General features: G+C 48.8%; 7 protein-coding genes across 7 annotated transcripts; 6 read left to right on the plus strand and 1 right to left on the minus strand.

Moving 5' to 3' along the window:
- The first annotated feature begins 1,254 nt into the window (after positions 1-1,254).
- EURHEDRAFT_415601 (uncharacterized protein) lies at positions 1,255-2,476 on the plus strand. The gene is made up of 3 exons (XM_040782737.1): positions 1,255-1,398; positions 1,515-1,686; positions 1,743-2,476. The coding sequence occupies exons 1-3, from the start codon at positions 1,388-1,390 to the stop codon at positions 2,265-2,267; spliced, it is 708 nt and encodes a 235-aa protein (XP_040635871.1). The 5' UTR covers positions 1,255-1,387; the 3' UTR covers positions 2,268-2,476.
- Positions 2,477-2,639: 163 nt separating this feature from the next.
- Positions 2,640-3,938, plus strand: EURHEDRAFT_415603 (cytochrome b-c1 complex subunit 6 family protein). The gene is made up of 3 exons (XM_040782738.1): positions 2,640-3,032; positions 3,267-3,389; positions 3,507-3,938. The coding sequence occupies exons 1-3, from the start codon at positions 2,780-2,782 to the stop codon at positions 3,569-3,571; spliced, it is 441 nt and encodes a 146-aa protein (XP_040635872.1). The 5' UTR covers positions 2,640-2,779; the 3' UTR covers positions 3,572-3,938.
- Positions 3,939-4,738: 800 nt separating this feature from the next.
- Positions 4,739-7,736, plus strand: EURHEDRAFT_380275 (involucrin repeat protein; the record flags this gene model as incomplete). The annotated part of the gene is made up of 3 exons (XM_040779274.1): positions 4,739-4,906; positions 4,987-7,590; positions 7,653-7,736. The coding sequence occupies 3 exons, from the start codon at positions 4,739-4,741 to the stop codon at positions 7,734-7,736; spliced, it is 2,856 nt and encodes a 951-aa protein (XP_040635873.1).
- Positions 7,737-10,316: 2,580 nt separating this feature from the next.
- Positions 10,317-12,056, plus strand: EURHEDRAFT_544058 (uncharacterized protein). The gene has a single exon (XM_040787424.1). It carries the CDS (start codon positions 10,420-10,422, stop codon positions 12,049-12,051), a length of 1,632 nt encoding a protein of 543 aa, XP_040635874.1. The 5' UTR covers positions 10,317-10,419; the 3' UTR covers positions 12,052-12,056.
- A 1,054-nt stretch (positions 12,057-13,110) lies between these two features.
- Positions 13,111-13,983, plus strand: EURHEDRAFT_415606 (uncharacterized protein). Its single transcript, XM_040782739.1, has one exon. The coding sequence runs from the start codon at positions 13,170-13,172 to the stop codon at positions 13,698-13,700; it is 531 nt and encodes a 176-aa protein (XP_040635875.1). The 5' UTR covers positions 13,111-13,169; the 3' UTR covers positions 13,701-13,983.
- Positions 13,984-15,781: 1,798 nt separating this feature from the next.
- On the minus strand, positions 15,782-18,363 carry EURHEDRAFT_463163 (F-box and WD domain protein; the record flags this gene model as incomplete). The annotated part of the gene is made up of 2 exons (XM_040784854.1): positions 15,782-18,063; positions 18,141-18,363. 2 exons carry the CDS (start codon positions 18,361-18,363, stop codon positions 15,782-15,784), a joined length of 2,505 nt encoding a protein of 834 aa, XP_040635876.1.
- Positions 18,364-20,384: 2,021 nt separating this feature from the next.
- Positions 20,385-23,292, plus strand: EURHEDRAFT_462976 (Rho family guanine nucleotide exchange factor CDC24; the record flags this gene model as incomplete). The annotated part of the gene is made up of 4 exons (XM_040784845.1): positions 20,385-21,359; positions 21,429-21,677; positions 21,739-21,922; positions 21,989-23,292. 4 exons carry the CDS (start codon positions 20,385-20,387, stop codon positions 23,290-23,292), a joined length of 2,712 nt encoding a protein of 903 aa, XP_040635877.1.
- Positions 23,293-24,122: the final 830 nt, after the last annotated feature.

Consider the following 24,122-nt stretch of genomic DNA (forward strand, 5'->3'; position numbering starts at 1 on the left):
CAACAATCAATGCTGTTGGGGAGCCATGCATAAATATTAGGAAAGAGTAGGTGGTGATGAAGTAATTCCGGTCTGGCTGGTGGGGGGAAGCAGGAAAAGCGGTTGGTTGCGTCCCTTCTCGACGGGCGCTTTTAGTGACTTGCGACGTTTCTAGAACCACCGCGTCAAGCGGCCTAATTGCAACCTCAACCTGTCTAGCATTGAGAGAAAAATAAATAACCCCTACGGTTATTGTTACCCTGTATGCCCTGTATGTCTCTGTATGTCCCTGTTCAGGTGGTGCAATCGGCATGATGGAACCAATCCGTAACGTCTACCTGCATTGTACATGAATACTATGTGGACAATACTTCAAAGGGTTCGGATTAGGAATATCCTTCTATCCATTTTGCTTCTGGTTCTTTTTCATCTTGCACAATTGCGGAAATATCAACCGTTTCTTCATGAAAGATCCATTATCTGCTGCTAACAGTGGTTTTTTCAAACCCCTCGAGAGAAGACAATCCCAACTATTCGATATGCTCATATCAAACTACAGGTATCCTGGAATCTACTGCATCCATGGAATCTCGACCAGAAAGCTACCAATCTCCCCAGGATGGTACAGTCGAGTTCCTGGGAAGCCTCTGCAAGTAGTTCCCGCTGCAGAGTCAAGTCAACCTGGTCGACGATATAACTACTGCCATGCCTCCACCACCACCCTCACCACCCAGGAAAAGTTTACGCGAGGATTGCATGACGTTATGGGAGTATACTCTTCAAGAGTACAAAGTAATTTCATGGAATTACAAAGGACTAACCTATACAGCTCCTTTTCCGAAAGGTATCCGTTCTTGGTGGCAATGATATAGTCTGCAAGTAGCTTACCCGGTGGGTGGTAAAAGCGGATAGTTGTGGCTGTGACGATATTCAGTTAGTATTCTGGTTCCAAAAAATCGAGCACACTGGAATAAAAAATATTGTTGAAAACATGGTCGAAGATTCAATTGGAGAGATTACGCTACAGTATAGTTAAAAGAAATGGAGACATGTGGAGTAGGAATCTCCAGGAACAGAAAATAAATACAAGTTTTTTCTAGAATTAAATCTATTGAAACAACGAATTACCCAGTAGGGCTATGTGGTATGCTAGTATCATAACTGAAGAGCTTTCGGTGGATATGAATGATTATGTATTTCAGTATCAGCTGATGCTCCCAGGGATCTCATTAAAAAGTGGCGGGCCCGGTCTCCCGCAGGGACATCTACAGAGTACGGAGTACTACGACACTATACGCATCGTTGCCTCCATACCAGCCACAGTTGTCTTTACTTCCTACGATATACTCTGTACTGCGGCTTCCTTTTCCACAAAAAACCGACATTGGTCCATTACTAAGGACTCAAGATGTCTATCAAGTACGTGCGAGTATCCCTCTACACCGACATCGGATTGCGCTTTACATATCAACCATGTCTAGTTTACGACCGGGCAAACATATGTAGAACCAAAAATAGGCTAATTTTTTTCACAGTTGGGTTATGCTAAATGACCAAGATGGTTTCGTCCATCTTCCAAATGAGCAGCTGCTTTACAAGTCGCCTCCACGGATCGGCTTCTTGTTACAACCACTCGGTTCATATAAGGGCAGCGACTCGATATCTCTCCAAAGTAGCGGGGGCCATATTCATCTTACCAATCAGCGGGTAAGTTAATCCGGTCATTTCCTTTTGTTGAACGCTCGCTGATAAGGCTGGATAAGGTTGTCTATCTCCCTAGCCAGGGCACTAAAGATTTTCAATCCTTTTCTGTTCCGCTTTTAAATATCCGTGACTCTCATGTTTCTGCTCCTTTCTTCGGACCAAATGTCTGGCAGGCTCTTGTCCAGCCGGTCTCTGGTGGCGGGATCCCGCCGTCGCTGCCTGCCGTGCAGGTAAAAGCTACTTTCAAAGAAGGCGGAGCGTTTGATTTTCAGAATCAGTTTGAACGTATTAAAGAGCGCTTACAGCAGGCTATGGAGTTTTCTCCGGAAAGTACTCGAGGGGAGGTCAATATGTCTGGTGTCCATTTAGACGAGTTACCAGCCTACGACGGACCGCAAGACGGGGGCAGCGCCGGTCATAACCACGAGAACTCATCATCTACACCGCATAATAGCCATGCTCCTCCATACTCTGGCCCTGAACACTCTAGCCCTGAACCCGCGGAACCGCCGCCGGGATACGAGGAAGTGCAGCAACAAAGTGTCGCGAATGAGTTGGAGGAGAGGCTGCGTCGTGCTAGCTAGCCGGGATATCTATTAAGAGGACAGTCTTGGAAGATTTCTCCGATAGCTTTTATACCTACGAGATTGGTGTTCTGCTATTTGCTTTCTAATAGAACCTAACGATTGCCCCTCACGTGTACATGTACTTAATGACCGATATGGTAGCTAAAACAGCATTAATGGCGCTGGTGCAACACTCTACAGCCTTTAACTATTCCCCCATAACCACAACAATCGTCTTTCTCAATTGTCCATTGTAAGAACGAAGACTGCTGAGTAAATGCGATGTTAGCGTTAGCCCGTTCAGCGTCAGCCAATCACGTGGCCGACAATTCCATTCGTCGTTCGGCGGCCGGGGTGTTCCGATTTTCCTTGGGCCGGCAGCGCAGCAAAAGCGGAAAGCTCAAAACCACCTCCAATAATCCCACCACCACACCTACTCTCGCTGCTCGTCGTCGCTGCCCACCCGCGCACGCTCGCCCACCCCTCTCCCCCGTCAACAAACACCCAATTACCCCTCTCAATTGAACAAAATGGGTATCACCGACTATTTTTCCGATATGATTTCCTCCCTGGGTTTCCCCGAGGCCCAGGCTGAGGCTCCCGCCGAGAACGTCGAGCAGTCCAACGACCAGGAGGCCGAACCGGAAGAGAAGTCCGCTGAGAGCAATGAGGAGCCTGCTGAGGAGGAACCTGAGCAGGATGAAGAGGAAGAAGAAGAGGAGGAAGAGGAAGAGGAAGAGGAGGAAGAGGAGGCCGAGGACATCAAGCCCCAGCTGGAGGAGGGTAAGTCATTTGCTCTCAATTGAAAAACGATTGCTCTGTTTTTGGATCTGTGGTCATTGGGGAGTTGGAAAGCCGGCGTGGAAGTGATTCCCCGAAGATCTGTCGGAGTTGGTATTCCATTTGCCCGGTTGGGAAATTTATTTGTGGTTACAGGTCCATTGACAGCAATCATATCTAGCATATCATTTTACTGTAACTGTGGCTTTGATGGAGGCTAATCAAGGATTCCAATAGAGTGCGCCAACTCCTCCCAGTGCGCTCCCTACAAGCACCACTACGATGAGTGCGTCGAGCGTGTGACCCGGCAGCAGGAGGATGAGGACTACAACGGTCCCGCCGAGGACTGCGTTGAGGAGTGTAAGTGGTTATTGCTCTATCGGCCCTTTTGGTTTCTGCTCTTCCGGTTCCGCATATCATGCCGGTTTGCGCTTGGATATCATGAGGAAATGATATTGACTTATCGACCTTCTACAGTTTTCCACCTCACCCACTGCGCTACCCAGTGTGCCGCCCCCAAGCTCTTCAAGGCCCTCAAATAAACGGCTCAGAACGCCCGCCACGTTTTCTCTTAATGGTTTCGAACGCCGAACTGATGTTGACGAACGAATTATCTGGGATAAAGACATGAAGAGGAATACGTGGGAGCAGAGGTCAATTAAAAAAGAAAAAGCATATCATAGATGGCTGCGATGCGCTTTTGAATTGTTCTACCTTTCCTATGTCAGCCTGCCGTTAAAACACCCTTAGCATTGGCCGCGATTGGACGGTGATCGCGGCTTCTGTGTATTGTCAGGATGGGATGATAGACATGTCCTTTACCCTGTATGTACAGATAGCTGGTCTCTAGTCATTGTGAAATTCTGCTATTTTAATTTATGTTTAGAATGAACGTTCTGTTTAGATGTGTACCGGTACAGAGTAATTAGCCACCTACAAAGGCCTAGTAGAGATTAGTATGCGATTTCATTCGAGGAAGATGATGTTCTTTAACAATGGAATTAGAGGAGGATTCGAGCACTGGTGCGTTTCAGAGTCGCTGTGGAAATCCGGGGTTGGATTCCAGGAACACAACATGACGTGCATTTCTCCATACCAGAAGTACAGAGTACCAGAACTAGAAGATTGCCGACCCTACTCTGTCTGCCATATGTCGCGATTGACAGTGTGGCTGGGAGAATAACTGTATCTCCCGTTTGATGATGGTCACTAACAAAGATGTCATTACCGTCCGAAAACAAGGAAATGCATATGGTTCCGAATCGCAAAGAACCGCGGAGCCGAGCAGACCAGTCAAGGCGAAAGTCTGTCATCCATCAGAAAGCGCATTTCTTTTTCTTATATTCTATTGATTCTTCCAATCCTGTTACTGGATCTGTCATCCGTCCTCGTCAGCTTCTGTACTCTCATTTGCAGATCTCGTCTTTGCGCTGTCGCTTTTTTCCAACCATCTCTTTTCTCCCGTCTCTCCCACCACTTGGCTATCCTCTTGTTCCCGACTCAACACTATCTTTAATTATTATAATCCCCTGGGAAACGAACTTCCTCTCCTTTTCAGAAACGCACGCCATGATGAGCATGTCCGTGTGACGGCTCTTCCTGAGATCCCGAGTCCCCGCCGCTTAAACCGTGACCCTTTTTCTCCTCCCCCTTTTGGGGTTAACTATTGACTTTGACTTCAATACCTTTTATTTATTGAACTGTCAAATATGAATGGTAACGATATCCGGTCCAGCCTGTCCTCGTACGGCGACGCCAGGCACTTGTCCGCCGCGTCGCTGGACGCCGTTCCTCCGCAACCTCCGGCCAAGATACTCCTGGATGGATATCAAGATTCCCTGGATCCGCAGCATGAGGAGAAATCGCGGTATAATCCGGTATGTGCTTTCTGGAATCTGGCTTTTTCTTTATCGCATGGTATAGATTTGGGAAGTTTCGCTGACAATTGAAATCGCAGCTTAACCAAGCGCACCCCCGAAGCTCCGCGCTTCTCAACGCCAATGACCCCGTTACGATGTACATGTTGACCGAAACCGCTATGGGGGATAGCAAGAACTACGAGGTCTTGTCTATGGAAGAGGTGGAAGAATTGAAGAAAGAATACACATTCCTGTCCGGTCGTATCGATGGCACGAAACGGAAACTGGCGCTGGAAGTGAAACTCCGTGAAGCCGCGAAGTCGCTCTCAAAATTATACAACCCTAAAAGCCCTCGTACCAGTGAAGACTTCAACAACAGTTCGCCCAAGTCCAACCGGAGTCGTCGGAGTCTGTTTAGACGCAGCGGAGACGCTGAGCCGCTGGACAAATCGGACGAGGAACTTGCGGCTAGCACGCGCAAGTGCGAAGCGCTGGCTCAGGAGTTGTGGAAGATAGAAAGCAGGTCGCAGCACATTCAGCAGCGGTTATTGGAGCACACGGCTGGAGTGTTGCAGATGACACACAAGGGGTTGAAGAAGAATGCGAAGGGTGCTTTGTCCCCTGAGCTCAACGGCAACGGCCACGCTCGCGACAGCATTGAGGATTTCGATGATCGCAGCCTGTACCAAACGTCCAACTACTTGGATGAATTTAATGGATATGGCAGAGAGGACCATGGATATGGCGCAGGGTCGATGTCTGTCGGTCTCGGTGCAATCCAAGACATTGAGAGGAAGCTAGAGGAATTGAGTACCCAGATGCGTAACACGATCCTGCGAGCAAATCCTGACTATTATTTGGATCCTGCCCCTCAACCTGATCACAACGGAGGACCGGTAAACCCAACGGCGACGGTCGAGGCGTATGTATCGTACCTTGCGAATGGCCTGGGGGCCCTTGGTACACAGCCCTCAGGGGGTGCTTCGCGTGCCCCCGAAACAGGAGACGATTCTGAGTCTGGGGAATACATACGCGAGATTAACGCTCGTATGTACAACATCGTCGCAGAGTCAGGGTTCTCTCGCGGCCCAACACTCCCTCCTCCGCCCCAATCTGGTGGTCTGCAGGAGAACCTCTCATATTTGACCACCGGTGTGGACAGTTTTCAGAGCCGTTTTGAAGGTCTGCTTGAACGAAAGGATATCTTGACCACTCAGATCCAACAGCAACGCGAACTCAACTCCAAGTCAGACGCGGAAAGAGACGCGTACATCGCCGAATTGCTTGAGCAACTGTCGCATGCCCGGAAGGAGCACGAGCTTTCCGAACGAGAGGGCCAGACCACGAAGGATGAACTGGATCTTGTGCACCAGCAGCTGGAGGCGCTGCGCCAAGAGGCATCGCATCATCAGGAAAACTCAACCAGCCGTGGCGATGTCAACGAAGGCGCTTTGGCATCTGAGAAAGAATCTCGCGAGCGCTCTGAGGCTGAGGTCGCCCGCTTGGGAGTTGTCTTGGCACAACTTGAGAGTGAAGTTCATTCGCACGCTGAAGTCCGCGAAGCGCGTGAGCGGGCTGAGACTGAAGTGGCGCGTCTCGAAGCAGAACTCGAACAGCACCGTTCTGAGTTCCACTCTAAAGTCGAAGAACTGAACTCCTCGCGTTCGCAGACAGATGGTGAAGTCGAACGCCTACAAGGCATCATCGAGAAGTTGCACCAGGAGGCGGACACAAGAGCGGAAGAAGTCACTGAGACACGAGAGCGGGCCGAACAACATGTGTCCCAGCTGGAAGAGGAAATGCAACAGATCCGTAAAGAATTTGACGCCCGGATCAAGGAAGCCACAGACTCCCAGGCCCAGGCCCAGAGCGAAGTTGTTCGCTTGGAAGCTGTTATCGCACAATCGCACAACGATGTCGACCCGCAGGTCAAGGAAGCGACTGAGGCACGCGCCAAGGCTGAGCAACAAGTGATCGAGCTTGAGGCAATCATTCAGCAAATCCGCAATGAAACCGACGGCCAGGTTCGTGAAGCCACGGATGCTCACACCCACGCACAGAGCGAGGTGGCGCGGCTGGAAGCTGCCATCGAACAGCTCCGCAACGAAACTGACCCGCGTGTCAAGGAAGCCACCGAAGCACGCGAAGAAGCGGAGGCAAATGCTGAGCACCTGCAAAAGGAATTCACAGAACTAGAAAGCGAGTACGTCAGAGCTCAAACAGAGCTGACCATGGCCCGGGCAGAACTTGACAGTGCGTACGGTAGCAAATCCCAGCGTGCAGCCGCCAACCCCGGCCTGCAAAAGGAGTTCGAGCAATTACACACTCGCAACCTCGAACTCGCACAAGAACTCGCCGCCATCAAGGCCAAGAAACCCGGCGATGGCAACCTGCAGCGACGGGTGGAGACTCTAGAGAAGGAGCTCCGCGAAACGATAGACGACTACGAATCCATGACCAAAGCCAGCATTGAATTCGAGAAAGAGCGCGAAGGATTCGAAGGCATTATTGATCGATTGCGCGATCGCTGCGAGCAGCTGGAGACTCAGATTAATGAGGAACGCATCAGCTGGATGGGTCTTAGTAGCCCGGGCTCCATGGGCCGCGATGGCACATCTGAGACTACATCTACGATGGTGCTGAAGAACGAGTTTAAGAAGATGATGCGTGATACTCGGGCTGAGAATATCAAGATTCTGAAGGTTAGCACTTCCCTTCCTATCCCTACTACACGTTCCTTGCAATATTAACCCATTCAATCTAGGCCGAGCAAGAAGAGCGTCGAAAACTGGAAAACTTGATCCGTACTCTGAAGAAAGAGCAGCAGCAGCTGGCCGGCAAAACATAGTCAGAGTACTACGGCTTTATGATCACGATGATGCTTTATTTTTTTTTGTTCATCCCTGGCGCCACATTTTCAATATCCCGTTCTTCGTACATAGCTTTGATATTTCTTTCGGTGGTCTGCACTTAATTGTTTGGTTCTCCTATGTGTATACTGGTTTGATTCGAATGTATAGGTAGACTAATGTACATGATTTTGGCTGCGAATATTTGGACTTTGGGACTTGCGCTGCTGCTTAATGTCCTGTGACACTCCGAAGAGGGACAGAGGGCCAGGGCAGCAATAATCGAACGTTCATTCCCGTAGTGGATACTTGGCGATATACTTATCGATTCCATTGCTCGTCATTATTTTGTTATATTGGTCAAGACAGAGAGCCCTACTGCATCACCGAATAACTTGAAGGAAAGAATTATTCATCTTGGTTGTTGACCTTGCGAACGCAAGCACGTAATACATAGGTTTTCTGGTGTGCTGGAAGAAAAAAGTAAGCACACAAACGTAAGAGCGAAAGAAGTCAACATGAAGAGACTAAGCAGCAGGCAGAGTTTGGTACGTACTTCTTGCCTATGTAGTACCCTTTTTTGTAGCTGTCGAGGATGTGCGCCATAATCCCCAACCCATATACATCAACGTAGGCCCAGAGTTTTCTAACAGACGAAAAGGCTTGGCCTCTACCACCGCAAGGACAACGCCGATTTCCCTCACTCGAAGACGCCCATCATTGATTGTTCGGATACTCGCGTGTCCAAGCTGGAAACCCATGAACTTTTGTTTGTTAGTTAGAAGATTCTAGCCTCGCATCTCACTCTTTGACACATATTCTGAAAGAGGCGCTAGCAAATGGACACTGGAGACTATCCTTCCAGAGAAATCTTCAAATGTCTACGAGCGGATTACTCTCACCAGTTCAATCTCCAGTGGTTTGACATCTTCGCTGTTTTTGCATCTCTCGTGCCAACCAATCCTCATGAAAAAGAAGATGAGCATTCGGCCGAGTCAGCAGTCTGAGATCACGGATTACCTCGTAATACCTACCGCCGTCAGAAAGCTGTGCCAGCATCTTCAAGAATAAACAATACCTACAATACCTCACCGATGAAGGAGCTCTAGCTTTGATCTGCTTTTTTGGGAAATGTCGGAATTAGATGCTTTCTTTTTTCAACCTACACCACGCAAGGACTATAATGCTGCAGAGAGTGGATTCGGATTTGATGATTTCACTTGGTATCACCGCACTCAGATGCAAAGGCCTGAGGGACCATTTGATGATCTTGTGTATACGTACGTTTTATATGCGCGTACGTTGAGCAACAAGTGCGAATTTTCCTACGAGTGTCTCATGTATGCCAGTCCTTTCCTTCCCAATGCAGGTGTCTGGCTAAAACCTGTTGTTCTGTTTAGTTCCGTGGGACACAGGGCAGTCTTTACCAGAGCTATTTACCACGGCAGGGAGATAGCAGATATTGAGTATGCCGAAGGCCTTCGAAAAATGTAAAGTCCCACCGCTTGATCATGATGTCGAACACAAACGAGACAAAAGGCGATTAGACGACAGTGTCTGAAATCGGAATTCCGCTCAGCTGGATGTTGGTGGCATGAGAGCTCAGACGCATGTAATATATCGGGAAGGCGTGCCTGGTTCGGAATTCTATATGATCTTTCCGGTGCGTGGCCTACCTCGTCTCCTGGTGTTCTCTTGACGAACGCCAACAATAAATGTTGTTTGTACAGGTTCTTGACATATCATTTTCTATGCAAACACACGTCCATGCTATTCAGGCATACTTCCAAAATGGCGAGCTCAATATCCAATTCACCAAGTTCCATGTTTTCAGCGAGTCCGACTCTGAGTCCAAGTACATCGCGACTATGAACTGTCTTCTCAAATGGGCTGATGCTAGACTATGCGGTGATACCCTAGCGGTGCATAGTGATGAGAAGTTAGCGGGAAAGTTTTGCGTCACTTCGATGATAGAAAGCGCGAAAGAGCTGGCAAATCAACCGGAGCTTTGTCTCATTTCTAGCAATCCATTCGGTGGCCCTCCCTTCGCAGAACCAGAATGGCTTGTTTAGCAGTAATTGAAGTGAGCATACGGAAATTCATGTAATACTGAGATATTTCATCTGGATCTACTTCGGTAATCTGATAAAATGATGGTATGATTTCAATTCTACAAAGCCCTAAATGTGAATCTTGTTGGTTTGAACTGAATCCGATACAGGCTACATACAGGCTATACCAGTGAGGAACCCTCCTTGGTCATATTGAGCTATGCTCATTTGAGCATTTGAAGTCGGTTCGAGTCTGTTCAGGCTAAACAACCTCCATCCCCAAAGGCGACGAGCATGAAATGCCGGGTGTTTTCACGTGATTGTACAGATATGTATGCATTTTCGAAAGTGTCGGATGTATCAAAATATCTTGTTCCTTCTTACTTCCTGCCTTTTTTGGACATAACGCATATTGGGAAAGTGCCATGGCCGCCGACAACCTCACGACTAGACAATCCCCTTTAAGCTTTTCATCATAACCGTCCAGCGCTATGCTTTCTTCCTAAAGCAATTTATTGTTCTTTTTGGACTTCCTATCCTTCTTTATTTAACGGTCCAGCTAATCTATCCTTTCGTCCTACTTTCTAGTGCCCGCCAGCTCCTTCCCAATTGAGAACAGAATCGTCTCCTAATGGAGCAGGATATCACTGCAGAAAGCTCAAGTCGCGCCCATTTCGGAAGATTTCGAGATAGTAATCCTCATTCAGGATCTTCAGAATCTGCCCAAAGTGAATATGGCTCCATATATAACGCTCTCAAGGCTAGTTCCTCCGGGACGGAAGACAACAACGGCCGACAGTATGCCTCCAGCCAACACCACTGCCCGTTCCAAAGCAGCGACCTGGGCGGAAATATAGCCATGTTCCTCTCTACCTCTCCGAAACCCACCGTTGTCGAACACCCCATAGGGCCCAGGAGGACGAGGTCGCGCTGGCGGCGATCCCATACTCTGCCTGACAATTGGTATCCCACAAAGACGAAGACCATCGACCCTATAGCAGAGCTATTCAAGGACGCGAAAGCAAAAGCAAACAACCTACGCCGTCTGGGACACCGTAGGGCCGCCAGCCTCAGTGATGCAGATAACAGGTCGAGAACGCCAAGGTGGGCAGCGAATCTCTTCTCGCCTGTGAGACCATTTCTTCCTCGATATCCACCTCCTGATAGGTCGCCTACACCTCCTGGAATTCCTTCCTTTGGCTCCCCGGAAGCTATAAACTATTCGAGACAATTCTCTGTCCGGTCTTACGCTCCCAGTCCGCCCCCAGAAAGGACACCCAGCAGACGTACAACTGAGTACGCACATACATTGCGGAGGCTTTTCCGGATTACTTCGCCTGTCGATCCACAACCGAGCAGACGCCAGACATACACCCTTGCAAGGGCTGAGGATGGGACAGCTGTTCAGGGACGTTTCCCATATCGAGCGAGCGGGCATGGTGTGAATCTACACAGGCAATTGGACGACCATCCATTCCATCGGGCGGTTTATCCCGTCCCTGAACTGGATGTGCCCAATCTGGATGATAGGTTCAATGCTGGGATTCAACCATTAAGGGGACATCATGATGTCACCAAGAGCCGTTATTCTACGCCAGCTGTGCCTCGTAGGGTACATTCGAATCATTTATTGAGGTCGCGCCATGCACATCCACCAGCATTATCGGCACTAGGACCATCCTCGCAGAGATCTCATCCATCAGCCCCGTTTCTTGCTTCGCCTGCAAACACCTCATACTATAGCTGCATGTCCCAGCCACGAACTGGTGCTACGGTGCCAGCAGTCGATGGTGAAATAGGTCTTTCGAGGGCTGGCAGAGCCAACAGCCCTCCTAGGGGCATGCTCTATCAGCAGCAATTACCGGCGCAAGCTACTCGACCCATGAGCATCCTGACCGCAAGCACCACTCGCGATACGCAAGGAACAATGAGCTTCTGGACGCGCTACGAACTGCTTTCTCACTATCTCCCCTGCTGCTGCTTGGCACCTGCTGCTGCTGACGACGAGGATAACAACGACGACGGGGCTACCATTGGTGACGATTCAAGAATCTCGAGGACTTCGCGGACTTCTGGCGAAACGTTCATGACTGCGCGAAGCTGGGCTGATGACCAAGAGCAGCCACAATACCGGCGCTCTGCTGCTCCAGATCCATCAACGAGACCTCCTCCGAATACGTTCGCTGGTTGGAATCCAGTCTTCAGGGAACGATGTCCGAGACCGATTAGGAGTCCTTTAGTGGCCGATCCTATGCTTGCTTAGGCTGCACCTTTGTTTTGGATAGCACGTTCTTGTTTCGTCTTATCCGTCCTAGAACATTTCTTTCCAGGTTTCTCTTCTCCTTTTGATTGCGATGTACCTTCTTGTTTTATAACTTTGGTTTTGGAGTCTGCATAGCTTGAAGCATACTATTATTATATGGTTCGGTGTTGATATCATTCCTTATTCATATAGGGCTTTGAACGAGAATATATTCTATTCATGGCTAGTACTGAACAAGCTCGAGGTATCGAGCTCGCCGCAGTATCTAAAGAAAACAAGAAACAAGAGAATAGAATCCAACCAACTACTATTCACCACCAAAAAAGACAAACGTCATTGTCAACGTGGCAAGGTAACTAGCTGTCGGTGTTCCATCGGATTGAGGGACTTCTTGCACGTTGAATAGCCCATCAAGGTTGCCCTAGTCCCTAAAGCAATAGCACTAGTACATATATAGTTAGAATTTGGATAAGGCATAGGGATAGGTCAGACATGTTTCACAATCTCCGCTTATAACGCGTCTTTATTTCGGAATGTGGGGTACATGGAAAAATAATAAGAATTCTAGAAGCTTTGCGAGTCATGTACTCGGTGGTTTTTGGCGATCTGTTAACATTCGAGTCTTCCTCCGATATCTGGCATTTCTGGGAATAGTCCCAGTAAGAGAAAGCAAGAGTTGTGCGCAATATCATACGGAGTACAGGCCGTACAGGCCATTTGATATTCTGCAAGGTCACACTTTCGCAAAGGCCGAAACCCTTTTTGTATTTCCTCCATGGAAGAGTTCTATCTCCATACCCCCTATAAGATAAGAATCCACTTTCCACTGGTCATGTCTCATGAAATTGGCTCCCGTCCTAAAACTCAATAGCCCGGGTATTCTGGACTATACCTGTGCCTGGAGATCTACAGCATTCTTTCCAAAGAGGGACATGTTTCAGATGATCACCCTCATACTAGCTGCAATGCCGTTGACCGCTGGATTGTTCCTCTTGGATATATTGATTCGAGGGACTATAAAGAGGGCATAACTTCCTTGGGTAGAGAGGATATCCGACACTCAACCCATCCTTTTTATCCAACCTTTCAACTCACACCAACACCAACATCCTGTCATAATGGTCCGCGTCAACAACATTCTCTTTGCCCTGGCTCTGGCCACCGGTGCTCTGGCTACCTCCAACTGCCAGGCCAAGGATAACGCCTGCCGCACCGCCCCCGATGCCAACATGGCCCAATGTGCCTCTGAAAATGCCGCCTGCTGCTCGACTGCCTACGACGAGTGCCGTGGTGCCCCCGATGCCAACATGTCTCAGTGTGCTGCTGAGAACGCTGCCTGCACTGGCTCTCTGCAGCGCCGCGACGATGCTTGTGAGACCAAGTACAACTCTTGCCGTACCGCCCCCGGTGCCAACATGTCTCAGTGTGCTGCTGAGCACGCCGCCTGCACTGGCTCTCTGCAGCGCCGCGACGATACTTGCCAGACCAAGTACAACTCTTGCCGTACCGCCCCCGATGCCAACATGTCCAGCTGTGTCGCCGACCATGCCAGCTGCTGCTCGACCGCCTACGATGAGTGTCGTGGTGCTCCCGACGCCAACATGTCTCAGTGTGCTGCTGAAAATGCCGCCTGCAAGAACCAGGCCTAAGTGCCTCGTTGGCCGTCTTTCTGTTTATGGACGTTGCAACTCAATCCTCGAGCAGCATATCCATGAATTTAGCTTCTACCTTGTCTTGTTAGTCAAATGGGTTGGTTATCGGGCAAGGGGGGCTGCTTTATGATACCCGGAAAGCAATATTCTGACTAGCTCATTCACTGGGTGTATTTATAGCTGTGTCTAATTAATTTGTTCCTTGTCACATAGCCTAATTGATCGGTTTATCGTCTCTGTACCTAAGTACCTCCATAAAATACAAGTCACTCAAAAGATAGTATGGTTTTTCAGTATCCAGGGCCCAAATACCATCACAACAAGTCCCTTGATTGTAATCCACTCCGGACCTTAAGAGGCCAACAAACTAAGAAATTATTGACGATGAGTGGCAGGGTAATTTCAATTCATGCTTGCCCTAAAGAGACATAGATACGCCGAACTCGTCATAAAAGGCTATGGCCATAGTAGTCGCATCGTCTGTATGATTTTTGTCCCAGTGGAACAGCCGCAATAAACTAGGGAATAATGAAATATGTGCGCCCATATGTTGTTTACAATGAATATTTTAGTGCCTGAGTTAAACTTATTGAGAACGGTATAATATATGCACATTTTACTTGTACCGCGGCTAACCACCTTAAAAGCGCTCTAGGCATCATGGGCGCAGGATTCTGCAGTGGATGCATTTATTGCATCTCGTCTTAGACACACCTCTCAGAGGACCATGTAATCTAGTTAGCTGAAGCTTTTGACGTCAGGTTTATGTATTTTTTGGACAGCATCCTAGGCACTTCATGCTGGGCTTGGTTTCATCCGTGGTTTTCGCACTTGGATTGGATGCAGCCCATTTTCCTACTTTACAGGCTTTCATAGAGTTTGGCCTCTAGTGCGTTTTATAGCGTCTACAGCTAGATTTTTCTGGCTCTTGAACGCAGACAGTCCCAAACGGTTTAAATGGAATCGACAATTCCATTTTTTGAAGACTTCCGGGGACAATATAGGACCAACCGAGTTCCCGCTTTATCAATGAATGAACGACGACGGTCAATTATTCCTACGAGTCTGACGAAACAAGACTTCGTCGATTTGTAATCCTGAATTGCAGACTATGTGCAGAGAGTTGCCAGCGGGTTCAGGGCAGGGTTCAATGTCCGTTGACTCGTTTTCGGGAACTTTTCTCTAAACATAATGGTTCCTTTTGATCGATTCGCAGGCTCAATTACCTTTTCAATGTCTCTTCCAGCCTGTATAAGCTTTCTATACACGCGTTTGGTTCTTTGTGGGCATTGGAAGGCAAATACTCACGCAGACTTAACGGTCTCGTGCTCCTAACGTTCACTCAATGGGTCTGACGGGTCAACACCGAACGACTCGATCTAGTGACTTTCGGATGCGGCATTCTACAGATGATTACCAGCGGTGGATGCTTCAGACAGGTTTGTGTGCTGGTAGAGGTGGAACCGTCTTCGTTTTACTTCATTTTTTTCGTTTCGTGGATTGGGGTTACAGACTTCCTTCATCAATCGTCCTTCCGTCGCTGTTGTTCCTGATCTGTCGTGCTTAGGTTCCTTCGTGAGTATTAACGTGCTAGATGACGCCTTAGTTATCGGGGTACATTCGGTCATACATGGAGGACCGTGACGTTGTCGTGCCAGTAGAATACGTTTGGGTCGACTCTCAACTAACAGCCTCACACTAAAAGGATATAAGGTCGTGAAGACGGAACGGATGGCGAGTTTAGTTGAGAGCAACGGGAGAAGAGCTGAAGTATATATTCACTTGTCTTAGACGAGCAACAGGCGAGCAAGTATAGACATTAATACAGGTAGAGAAATAAACTAGCAAATAGGGAAATGCGGTATAAACAGACAGGCAGTTAATCCATACAGCATGCATAACTACCACTCATAGGAAAAGGTGCGGAAAGTGATAAGAATATAGTAGTAAAAGTAGTGAGTAGCCAGCTCTAAGACATGGCTCTGCGCTAATAAACGATGGACCAAAAACCGACACCAACACCGACACCGACACCAAAATGTCCTCCCCAAGAATTGAATAAGAATGAGTATACACGATCATAAACTAGTAAAAAACTGACTGGCCTCATTGAGCTCTTCATCGTCGCATGCAAAGTCCCATCCGACGATCCTTGGGTCTTGGCTGGCGCAGATGATCTTCCGGGAATCAAACTGCAACTTGAAGACTCTGGACGTTGGCTGCATATTGACTGGTCGGGTCAGGCGGACTTGGTGGGCTTGGTGAGCTGCGGGTGGAATTGCGTTGACTCTGTGGGCTGCAGACTGATGCCCGTTAACCACAACCGTGGCCGGGCCCGGTTGGGGAGGCGTTTGGTTGCCCGGGGTTCCTGGCTGGTCGTTCGCAGGTTGGTTGTCTTGAGGCTGTGAATTTACCTGGTTCTGCGGCATCCGGGGTGCTTGTTGGCCATTAAAATGGGCAACTAGGGGTTGTGGACGGGGGACCTGGACTACTTGTGTTGGTTGATGATGAATAGCTGGTCGAGAAACCACACTCCGAGCACCGTAACTCTGATGTGTCTGGGAAGCCCTGGCGGCAGCATCCGCTTGGCGAAGCCTTTGGCTAACAACCCAGTTGCCCTCACGATTTTTTTTCCAAATGATAACTGTCTCGTCATACGAGCCTGAGACGATCCTGCCCCATTTGCTCCCACCACCTCCAGGTGGAATCTTGGCACCTATGGCTTTGATATCCTGGGGTCTTCTGGAACCAGCAACATTCTGGTGATATCCAGCACGCCTAAATGCACGTGGACCAAGATCAACGGCTGCACCAGAGCGCTGTGCATCCCGGAATTCGTTGTCAACTGCCAAGGCTTCCAGCCTCAGCGTCTCGTCAGCCCCCGGAGGGTCGCCGAAGCCGGCCTGGACAGTTCTAACTAGGTTGTGATGCCCGTGCAAACAGGCAACTTCTGCGCCCGAGACATGGTCATAAATCCGGACCGTGTCATCGTTACTCCCACTGATAATACGCCGACTGTCGATCTGAACGCAAGCGATGCCTTTTTCATGGCCAAGGAGTGTCTTTTTACAAGCCCCGCTCTTGAGATCCCAGATCTTAATCAAGCGATCCCCAGAGGCCGATACAATCTCATCACCATGCATCTGGATTGCATTTACAGCAGCCTGGTGCCCGTCCAGTGTCATGAGAAGAGAATAAGGCGGTAGAGTTTGAATGCGACCATTTGCGATATCTGTCTCGAGAGTTTCCGGTGTATACTCGCTGGTGTCCACAATGTATTCCGGATACGTAACCCCGGGTCCCTTGTGAAATCTAGGATAGTTCTTATCGGCTGCTGTGAGTTCACGACGGTTCCATATTTTGATGAGTTTATCCTTGGAACAAGTGACCAGGTAACGCTCGTCGAAGCGGAGGTTCAGGACAGAATCAAAGTGGGCCGCCGGAATCTGGTTGATCATTTCGCCAGTCGAAAATCGCCAGATGAAGATATGCATGTCGCTGCTGCCCGATATTATGACGTCTTCAGACGGGCTAGGGTCGAATTGGAGACAGAGAACTGATTTTTCGTGGCCGACAAGGGGAGGGTAGCGTAACCGTTTGGATTCCAGGTCCCAGACGCGAATTGTCCGATCCCGACTCCCACTTACCAACCATTTCCCGACAAACTGAATGGCATAAACACATTCCAAGTGAGACTCTTCTGGGTGCGATGGATGAGGAAGCTGGAAGTTCTTGTAGCGGGCCATATTCCAGTTTTCCTCCAGTCTCCTGCGCTGCTTGTAAAGATGCGGCCAGTTGATCTTAACGGTACCATTGGGTAATTGAACCCAAATGGACGATTTGAAGGGCGAGTATGGGGTTAACGGACGCGGTATAGTTATGCGCTCGTCGTTTTGGACCAGCGATGCATCGTCGCTCATGAGATGGTCCCCATCATTGTCAGCCTCTACGATCGTCGACGACTCTGCGCGCGAATCCAGCCATGATGGGGGAACTCGCTTTTTGAGCTTCGGCTCACCGACGTCGGAGTCTGCATACCTGATACGAGACTTGCGATCCCGGGGCGACGACAGTCCTGACTGTTCTTGTTCTGAGTCCCGGATCGCATCGACGTCCACGCGCCATCCTTCATTGATATATAGCTCTCTCCAAAGACGAGAATCGAATATCCGGCTTCGCCACGTTCGCGAAGCCAGCGACGCAATTAAGAGAGTTTGAGGGTCGAGGTAGGAGAAAATCTCGGATGTTATTTCGGGCGGAAGTTTGACAACAGGGTCTATGTGCAGGAGAGGGTCCAGACGGTCGACTATCTGGGCGATGGTGGAGATGCGCAGGGAGCGTAAGACTCTGTAGGCGAATTCTGGTAGACAATAAAAGTGTCAGTCCAACCCACCCCAAGACAACATGCAACTCAGAGAATAAGCAAACAAGACATACCAGCTCTGTCCTGCTCGCTCTGCGCGAGGATCCAGTCGGGGGGAGGCATCGCATCGTTGGCGAATGGATTTATCTCCTGGTAGGATGGGCTTTTTGCCTCGTCGGAATAGCCCTCATCGAGTTTAAAGGCCCTCGTGGAGGGAGTGGTGAACTGGGGAGGAGCACCGTCGGGCGACGAGGGCCAGAGATAGCTTCCAGGAGGGATTGCGGACTCTTTGTCCATGACCTGGGCGGGTTTTGAAGGTGGTGATTGCGTCTCCTCAGCCATACATAGGGACTAAGAAGGCGAATTTTAAAAATGATGTTCTCGTTGGGTCGTTGGAGGAGTCTGACGCGAATGATCAAGTTGAGGCTTGTTGGTGGTTGATAAGATGAGAACAAGCAAGCGTGACTAATGACAGGTCAGACGTCACTCAGCCAAGGAACCGCTACAGAGACAAGGATACTTTATACTGACAAAAATAGGAAGACAGAAAACAAGAAAATAAAACAAAAAAGAAGAAAGGGAGGAGGAGAAATTATTATTGTCGAAACTGCAGGATTCAAATTATATTGGGCTGCCAAGTGACCAGTCAGACCAGCCGAATTGATATCACTAGTCCTCTATACGAACATTGTGAGTAGAGTAGGAGTAGAAGGAAGAATACATTGTCATTATTGACAGTAGTTTCAATGCCCTTCTCGAGTCTGTCTACAGAGTACTAATTTGAGCAGTGAGTACTCCAACAGCCGAGGCAGTCAACGTATATATAGACTGAGATACTATATAACTTGACGCGCCCTTTGCTCTGTATAAATGCCCAACCAAGCAATCAGATGCTCTGTACCTGCTATCCTGATTCACTGAGGAGCCCCATACAATATTTCGCTAATAATCGAAGAAATTTCTGGATACCTTCGAGTCGCTTCTCCTGACGCTGGGACTATTCTCGAAACGCTGGTCTGCTGTTAGCGGGATGGTTGGCTGTCAGCCCTCCAGAAGTTTTTTTTCGGGCGGCTACAAGAGTAAAGGAGCCCATTAACTGACTCTTTGTCTATCAATCTCTACGAAGACAGCAGAGAGGCAGAGATGGCGAGATTCAGGAGAGCTGTTTATGGCAATGCTACATCTGTAAAATACAGTATGGTATTTGTCATTACATACATAGATACGTACCCCATCTCCATCCCATGGTAGACGCCCCCAGAAGAAGACAAATGATATGGCACTGGCTAATGACAGTATGGAGAGCAGTTACCATTAAGCCAACAGCCTTCCACATCTATGTTCCATAGCCACCAACTATGGAGAGCACTGTCAGGTATGTGTATGTACAAGTAATACGTAAAATACAGACATACAGTATCAGACTAATTCACTCCTAAACACTCCTCTCTTTTCGCTCTCTCTCTTTGTCCATCTTCATTTCTTTCTCCAACTTCTCATCTTCCTCCGTGGTATCTTCTAGCTTCTTTCATTCAGGATAATATCCCTTGACTCTCTTTTTCATCCTTAGGAGAGCTTCTCGACGCTTGCCTGGCTGCAGCGGTCAACCCCACACCCTCACCCGCCCTTTTCCTCGAATCCTCCCTCTCCCTCAGTCACGGCGCTTCTCTTTTTCTCTCTCTCCCTCCCTCCTCCCCAGCCCTCTTTCTCTGGCAGCAAGGGTCGGAGAATTAATTCAAAAACCAGCAATTAGGAAGAAAAAAAAAAAAGAAGAAAGGAAAGAAGGGAGTCGCGACACATTGTCCGAGAACATAAAACAAGAAGACTCCTTGGATCTTAATACACATATTTACTACAGGATTCTATCGAGCCTCGGTCCTTGCGAAAAGCGCGTCTCGAAGACACTCTGTTGTCTATTCTCTAACAGGTACTGTCCGCCCTGAGTCGACCTTTGGAAGCATCTAAAGTCTCCAATCTCCACTTCTCGCATTCTTTGGTTCTGCTCGCTTGCGCCATATCATCCCGCATCGGTCGGCCCACCGGCTCGCCTCTCAGTCAATCTTCCTATCAATCGGCCAACTTCATTCAATAATCCATGCTCGACGTCTTGGGCCTACGTCCGTCCACTCTTTTCCCGTCCTTTCTCGTCCTGTCTGCTGTGCGGATTTTCGTCTAAAATACAATAACTACTATTACTACCACCACCTCCTCCGCCTCCTTCTCTAACTTTCCCCCTCCCCCCCACAGCAATTAAATCCTGGTCGGTGCCCTATTTTACGGTTCTTATTCGATTCCAATCTGGGGGGGAATAATTCAAGATGGTCGAATCTATATCCGCTGGCGCTCCGATCGCCGAAGACAATATTATCAACCGCCGTGGTGGTGAATCCATCTACCAGAGCTGTGTGAATTTGAAGAAACGGTTGGCAGAGGTTCCGAATTTCGAACAACATATGCTGGAGATGGAAGCGAATGACAAGGCGCAAGCAAACACAGACCCCGTGGCTTCGCTATGGAATTGCCTCCGAAATGGCTACCCGCTGCTCACCATCTACAACGCTTCCGTCCCCCAAGAGTATCTCGAAGTCGATCCCGCCAAGGTCCCCGAGGCCAAACGACCCAAAGCTGCTACCTTCAAATTCCTTCAGGCCTCTCTGCAAGAGCTGGCCTTCCCACAACAGGAATGTTTCCTCATCACCGATCTGTATGGCGACAGCACCACCGGTTTCATCAAGGTGATCAGGATGGTCAATCGGGTGTTGGATATACTGGAGATGCAGGGACAACTGAAGCGACCATCAGAGGTATCCAGCGCGCCGGAGAAAGGAGGAATGGGTGTGAAGCTCACCAAGCGGCAACATATTCTCAAGGAACTGTTGGAAACCGAGCGTGATTACGTCCATCATCTCCAGAATCTGCAGGCGTTGAAGAAGGAACTTGAGGAGACCGGTGCTCTCACAGGTGATTCTAGCCATCAAATTTTCCTGAATTTGAACAACCTTTTGGATTTCGCGCAACGATTTCTGATTCGTATGGAACAACACTACGCCTTGCCTGACGATGCGCAGAATTGGGGCGAACTTTTCAAACAGCACAAAGAAGCTTTCCAGCAGTACGAGCCGTTCATCGCCAACCAAATGCGCTGTGACGACCTTTGCGTGAAAGAATGGGACAGGATCCATAACGCACCACGTCCCTTGGACCTGCAACAGATGGTGGCGCAACCATCAACGCTGAACGGTTTCTTTGTCAAGCCTTTCCAGCGGTTAACCAAATACCCTCTGATGCTCACGGTGAGTGTCCTCTTGCTTAACCCACCATTTCAAACGATGAGCGGCCCATGTTGACTCGTCACTTTACAGGAACTGCGCAAGCAAACCGACAATCCGGACCTTCGGGACGATATTACTCAAGCAATCGACGATATTCAAACTGTTCTGGATGCCGCCAATGATGCGATCGACAAAGAGCACCTTGCCACTGCCGTCATGGAACTTGCTGAGCGAGTCGATGACTGGAAGTCCCTCAAAGTAGACTCATTTGGTGAGCTACTCCGGTTCGGTACATTCACGGTCGTCAAAGGCGACACCGGCAAGGATTCAGAGAGAGAGGTTGGTCAATATATATAGATATATTTAAAATGAAGTTGTGCGCAATGCTGACCATGAGAAGTATCACATTTATCTTTTCGAGCGGATTCTCCTGTGTTGCAAGGATATCAATCCAAATAAACAAAAGAAGCTCATTCCAGGAAAAGAAAAAATCGCCTCCACCATTAGGGGGAAACCGCGCCTACAGTTGAAAGGACGTATTTATATGGCCAACGTGACGGATATTGTCTGCATGCGGAGGCCAGGTATGATATTTCAAGTACACTAGCAATTAAACCTGGAGGACTTTTCTGACTGGGCTTTCCATACAGGTGCTTATCGCATTCAGATTTTCTGGAAGGGTGATCCCGGAGTGGTTGATAATTTCTCGATCCGCTACCAAAATGAGGACATGCTGAACAAATGGCACAAGGATATCGACCACCAACGGCTAGTTCAACAACGTAACGCCCGAAGCACAGGTACTTCCGAAACCGAGTTCATGTACATGAAGGGTGTGTCCCAAATGCCAAACCCATACCAGCAAGAATACGATGCAGAAGAGAAAGAGGCTGGATTCTTCTCCGAATTCCCAATGAGCCGGAATGCCTCGAGCACTAGTCTCAGGACACGATCGGCAACAGGAGGAAGTGGCGGCTCCGGTCGACCTACACGATATCCGATCCCCGAAGCAAATCTTTCGGTGCACACCCAGATGTCTGGAAGCAGCATGTCCATGTCGCCAGGAGAGAGGAACATGAATTCCTACTTTTCCCCTGTGGCGGAGACACCATCGACAAGGTCGAGCTCCCAGTCTGCCGGGTTCCCGTATAACCGACAGCCATCGAACAACTGGAACGAACAGGAACCCAATCGATATACGGCGCCGGCGATGTCTCGTGCTACCTCTAGGGATGGCAGCCACATGAATGGATATTTCAATGCCCCGACCACCGATGGACGCGGCACCCAGCGCCCGTCGTTACCACCCATGACTCAGCATGCAGCGAACGGGTTGGCATCCCAAAGGATGCGCTCTGCTAGCAGCCCCGACATTCATAACCACCCCGAACCGCGTCGGTACATTCATACCATGCAGACGGTGGACAACGTACCCGTGCCGCCGATCCCCGCTCACATGGCCAACATGAAGGCACCAGTCAACCGGAGTCAAGCCAACTCACCTACAGGGCAGAACCTTCCAATTCGAAACGCAAACCATTCACCAGCAACTCACTTCCACGAGCCTCAATATTCTGAGTCTCGGGGCAACCCGGCCTCTGACCAACCTACTTCGCCGCTGAGTCAGGAACCCGGCTCGCCACTGATGCCAACCCAACTGAAGGCGAAGGTGAACTTTGACGACAATTACGTGACACTGGTGATCGCGAGTAACATCATGTTCCGTTCATTGACGGATCGGGTGGATGCCAAATTGGCCCGGTTCACGAATCGATCGATTGGTAACAAGACCGTCCGGCTACGGTACCGAGACGAGGATGGAGACTTTGTCACGATCGATAGCGACGAGGCCGTACAATTAGCATTCCAGGAATGGCGGGAGCAGCATCGCGACATGCTCTCCAAAGGTCAGGTGGGAGAGATTCAACTTTACTGTCAAGTGATTGATAATTAGATGATAGAAAAGATCGACTGTTCGAAGGACTATACATTTCCGATCTATACCTTTTTCTTTTTTTAGCCTTTTCTCATTTCTACATTGGAAAGGCGACTTTGATGAACTCTTCTTTTTCTTACATTTCCTTCAATGTTCATGACCATGACTTGCATGACGATGTATGTATACCGATATTTGGTTTGAGCCATTTCTTTTTTCTTATCAAGATGAGATGAGATGCATAGTCTTTTTTTTTTTTTTTTCCTCCTTTTGCATGCGCTAGGCTGGGAGGTCTCGTATTTTGATATGATTTTGTTTAATTGGGTATTCTACCCCCTATTACTTTCATTCCTACCTAGATAGATCTGAACAAAGTCTGTGAAACAATTACTACCATTGAGGGCAGAAAACTACGATGTGGATTGACTACCGGGTAATCGGGAGGTGAGACATTTATGTACTTCTCCTTTTCCTAGAATAAGCAGTCACTAGCATCGCTCAATCAGGGAATATCCTTCGATTTCCCTTTCTACTACCAACGTCAATGCACGCGGCTTGGCATCATGTGATAGGGCTGTAGTCGTTAGTTCTTTCACTCTCCATATTATACCAGCATCTTTATCCATACTAGCAGCCATCTAATATGCACTGAAAGAAAGTACGCCCCGATGGAAGACAATCAAGGCGGTGCCTGCTGAGCCTAAGCCTGAGTTTGAACATGAACCTGAACCTAAGCCATCTGAGTCCCTGATGTCCAAAATACCTATGGAACTCCTTTTCAAATCTATCCTTACCTTAATTTACTGAATCGAACTTTCCTTGCTATGGGTGATAAGGGTCTTTATTAA

This window comes from Aspergillus ruber (assembly GCF_000600275.1).
Source record: "Aspergillus ruber CBS 135680 unplaced genomic scaffold scaffold00028, whole genome shotgun sequence".
Classification (NCBI taxonomy): Eukaryota; Fungi; Ascomycota; class Eurotiomycetes; order Eurotiales; family Aspergillaceae; genus Aspergillus; species Aspergillus ruber.

Excerpts from the sequence above, each read along its gene's own strand:
- EURHEDRAFT_415601 (XM_040782737.1), top strand. Across the intron at positions 1,687-1,742 it reads TTCATCTTACCAATCAGCGG|GTTGTCTATCTCCCTAGCCA; the intron begins GTAAGTTAATCC and ends AGGCTGGATAAG.
- EURHEDRAFT_415603 (XM_040782738.1), top strand. The coding sequence starts at position 2,780 with ATGGGTATCACCGACTATTTTTCCGATATGATTTCCTCCCTGGGTTTC. Across the intron at positions 3,033-3,266 it reads CAAGCCCCAGCTGGAGGAGG|AGTGCGCCAACTCCTCCCAG; the intron begins GTAAGTCATTTG and ends GGATTCCAATAG. Across the intron at positions 3,390-3,506 it reads CGAGGACTGCGTTGAGGAGT|TTTTCCACCTCACCCACTGC; the intron begins GTAAGTGGTTAT and ends GACCTTCTACAG.
- EURHEDRAFT_415606 (XM_040782739.1), top strand. The coding sequence starts at position 13,170 with ATGGTCCGCGTCAACAACATTCTCTTTGCCCTGGCTCTGGCCACCGGT.
- EURHEDRAFT_544058 (XM_040787424.1), top strand. The coding sequence starts at position 10,420 with ATGGAGCAGGATATCACTGCAGAAAGCTCAAGTCGCGCCCATTTCGGA.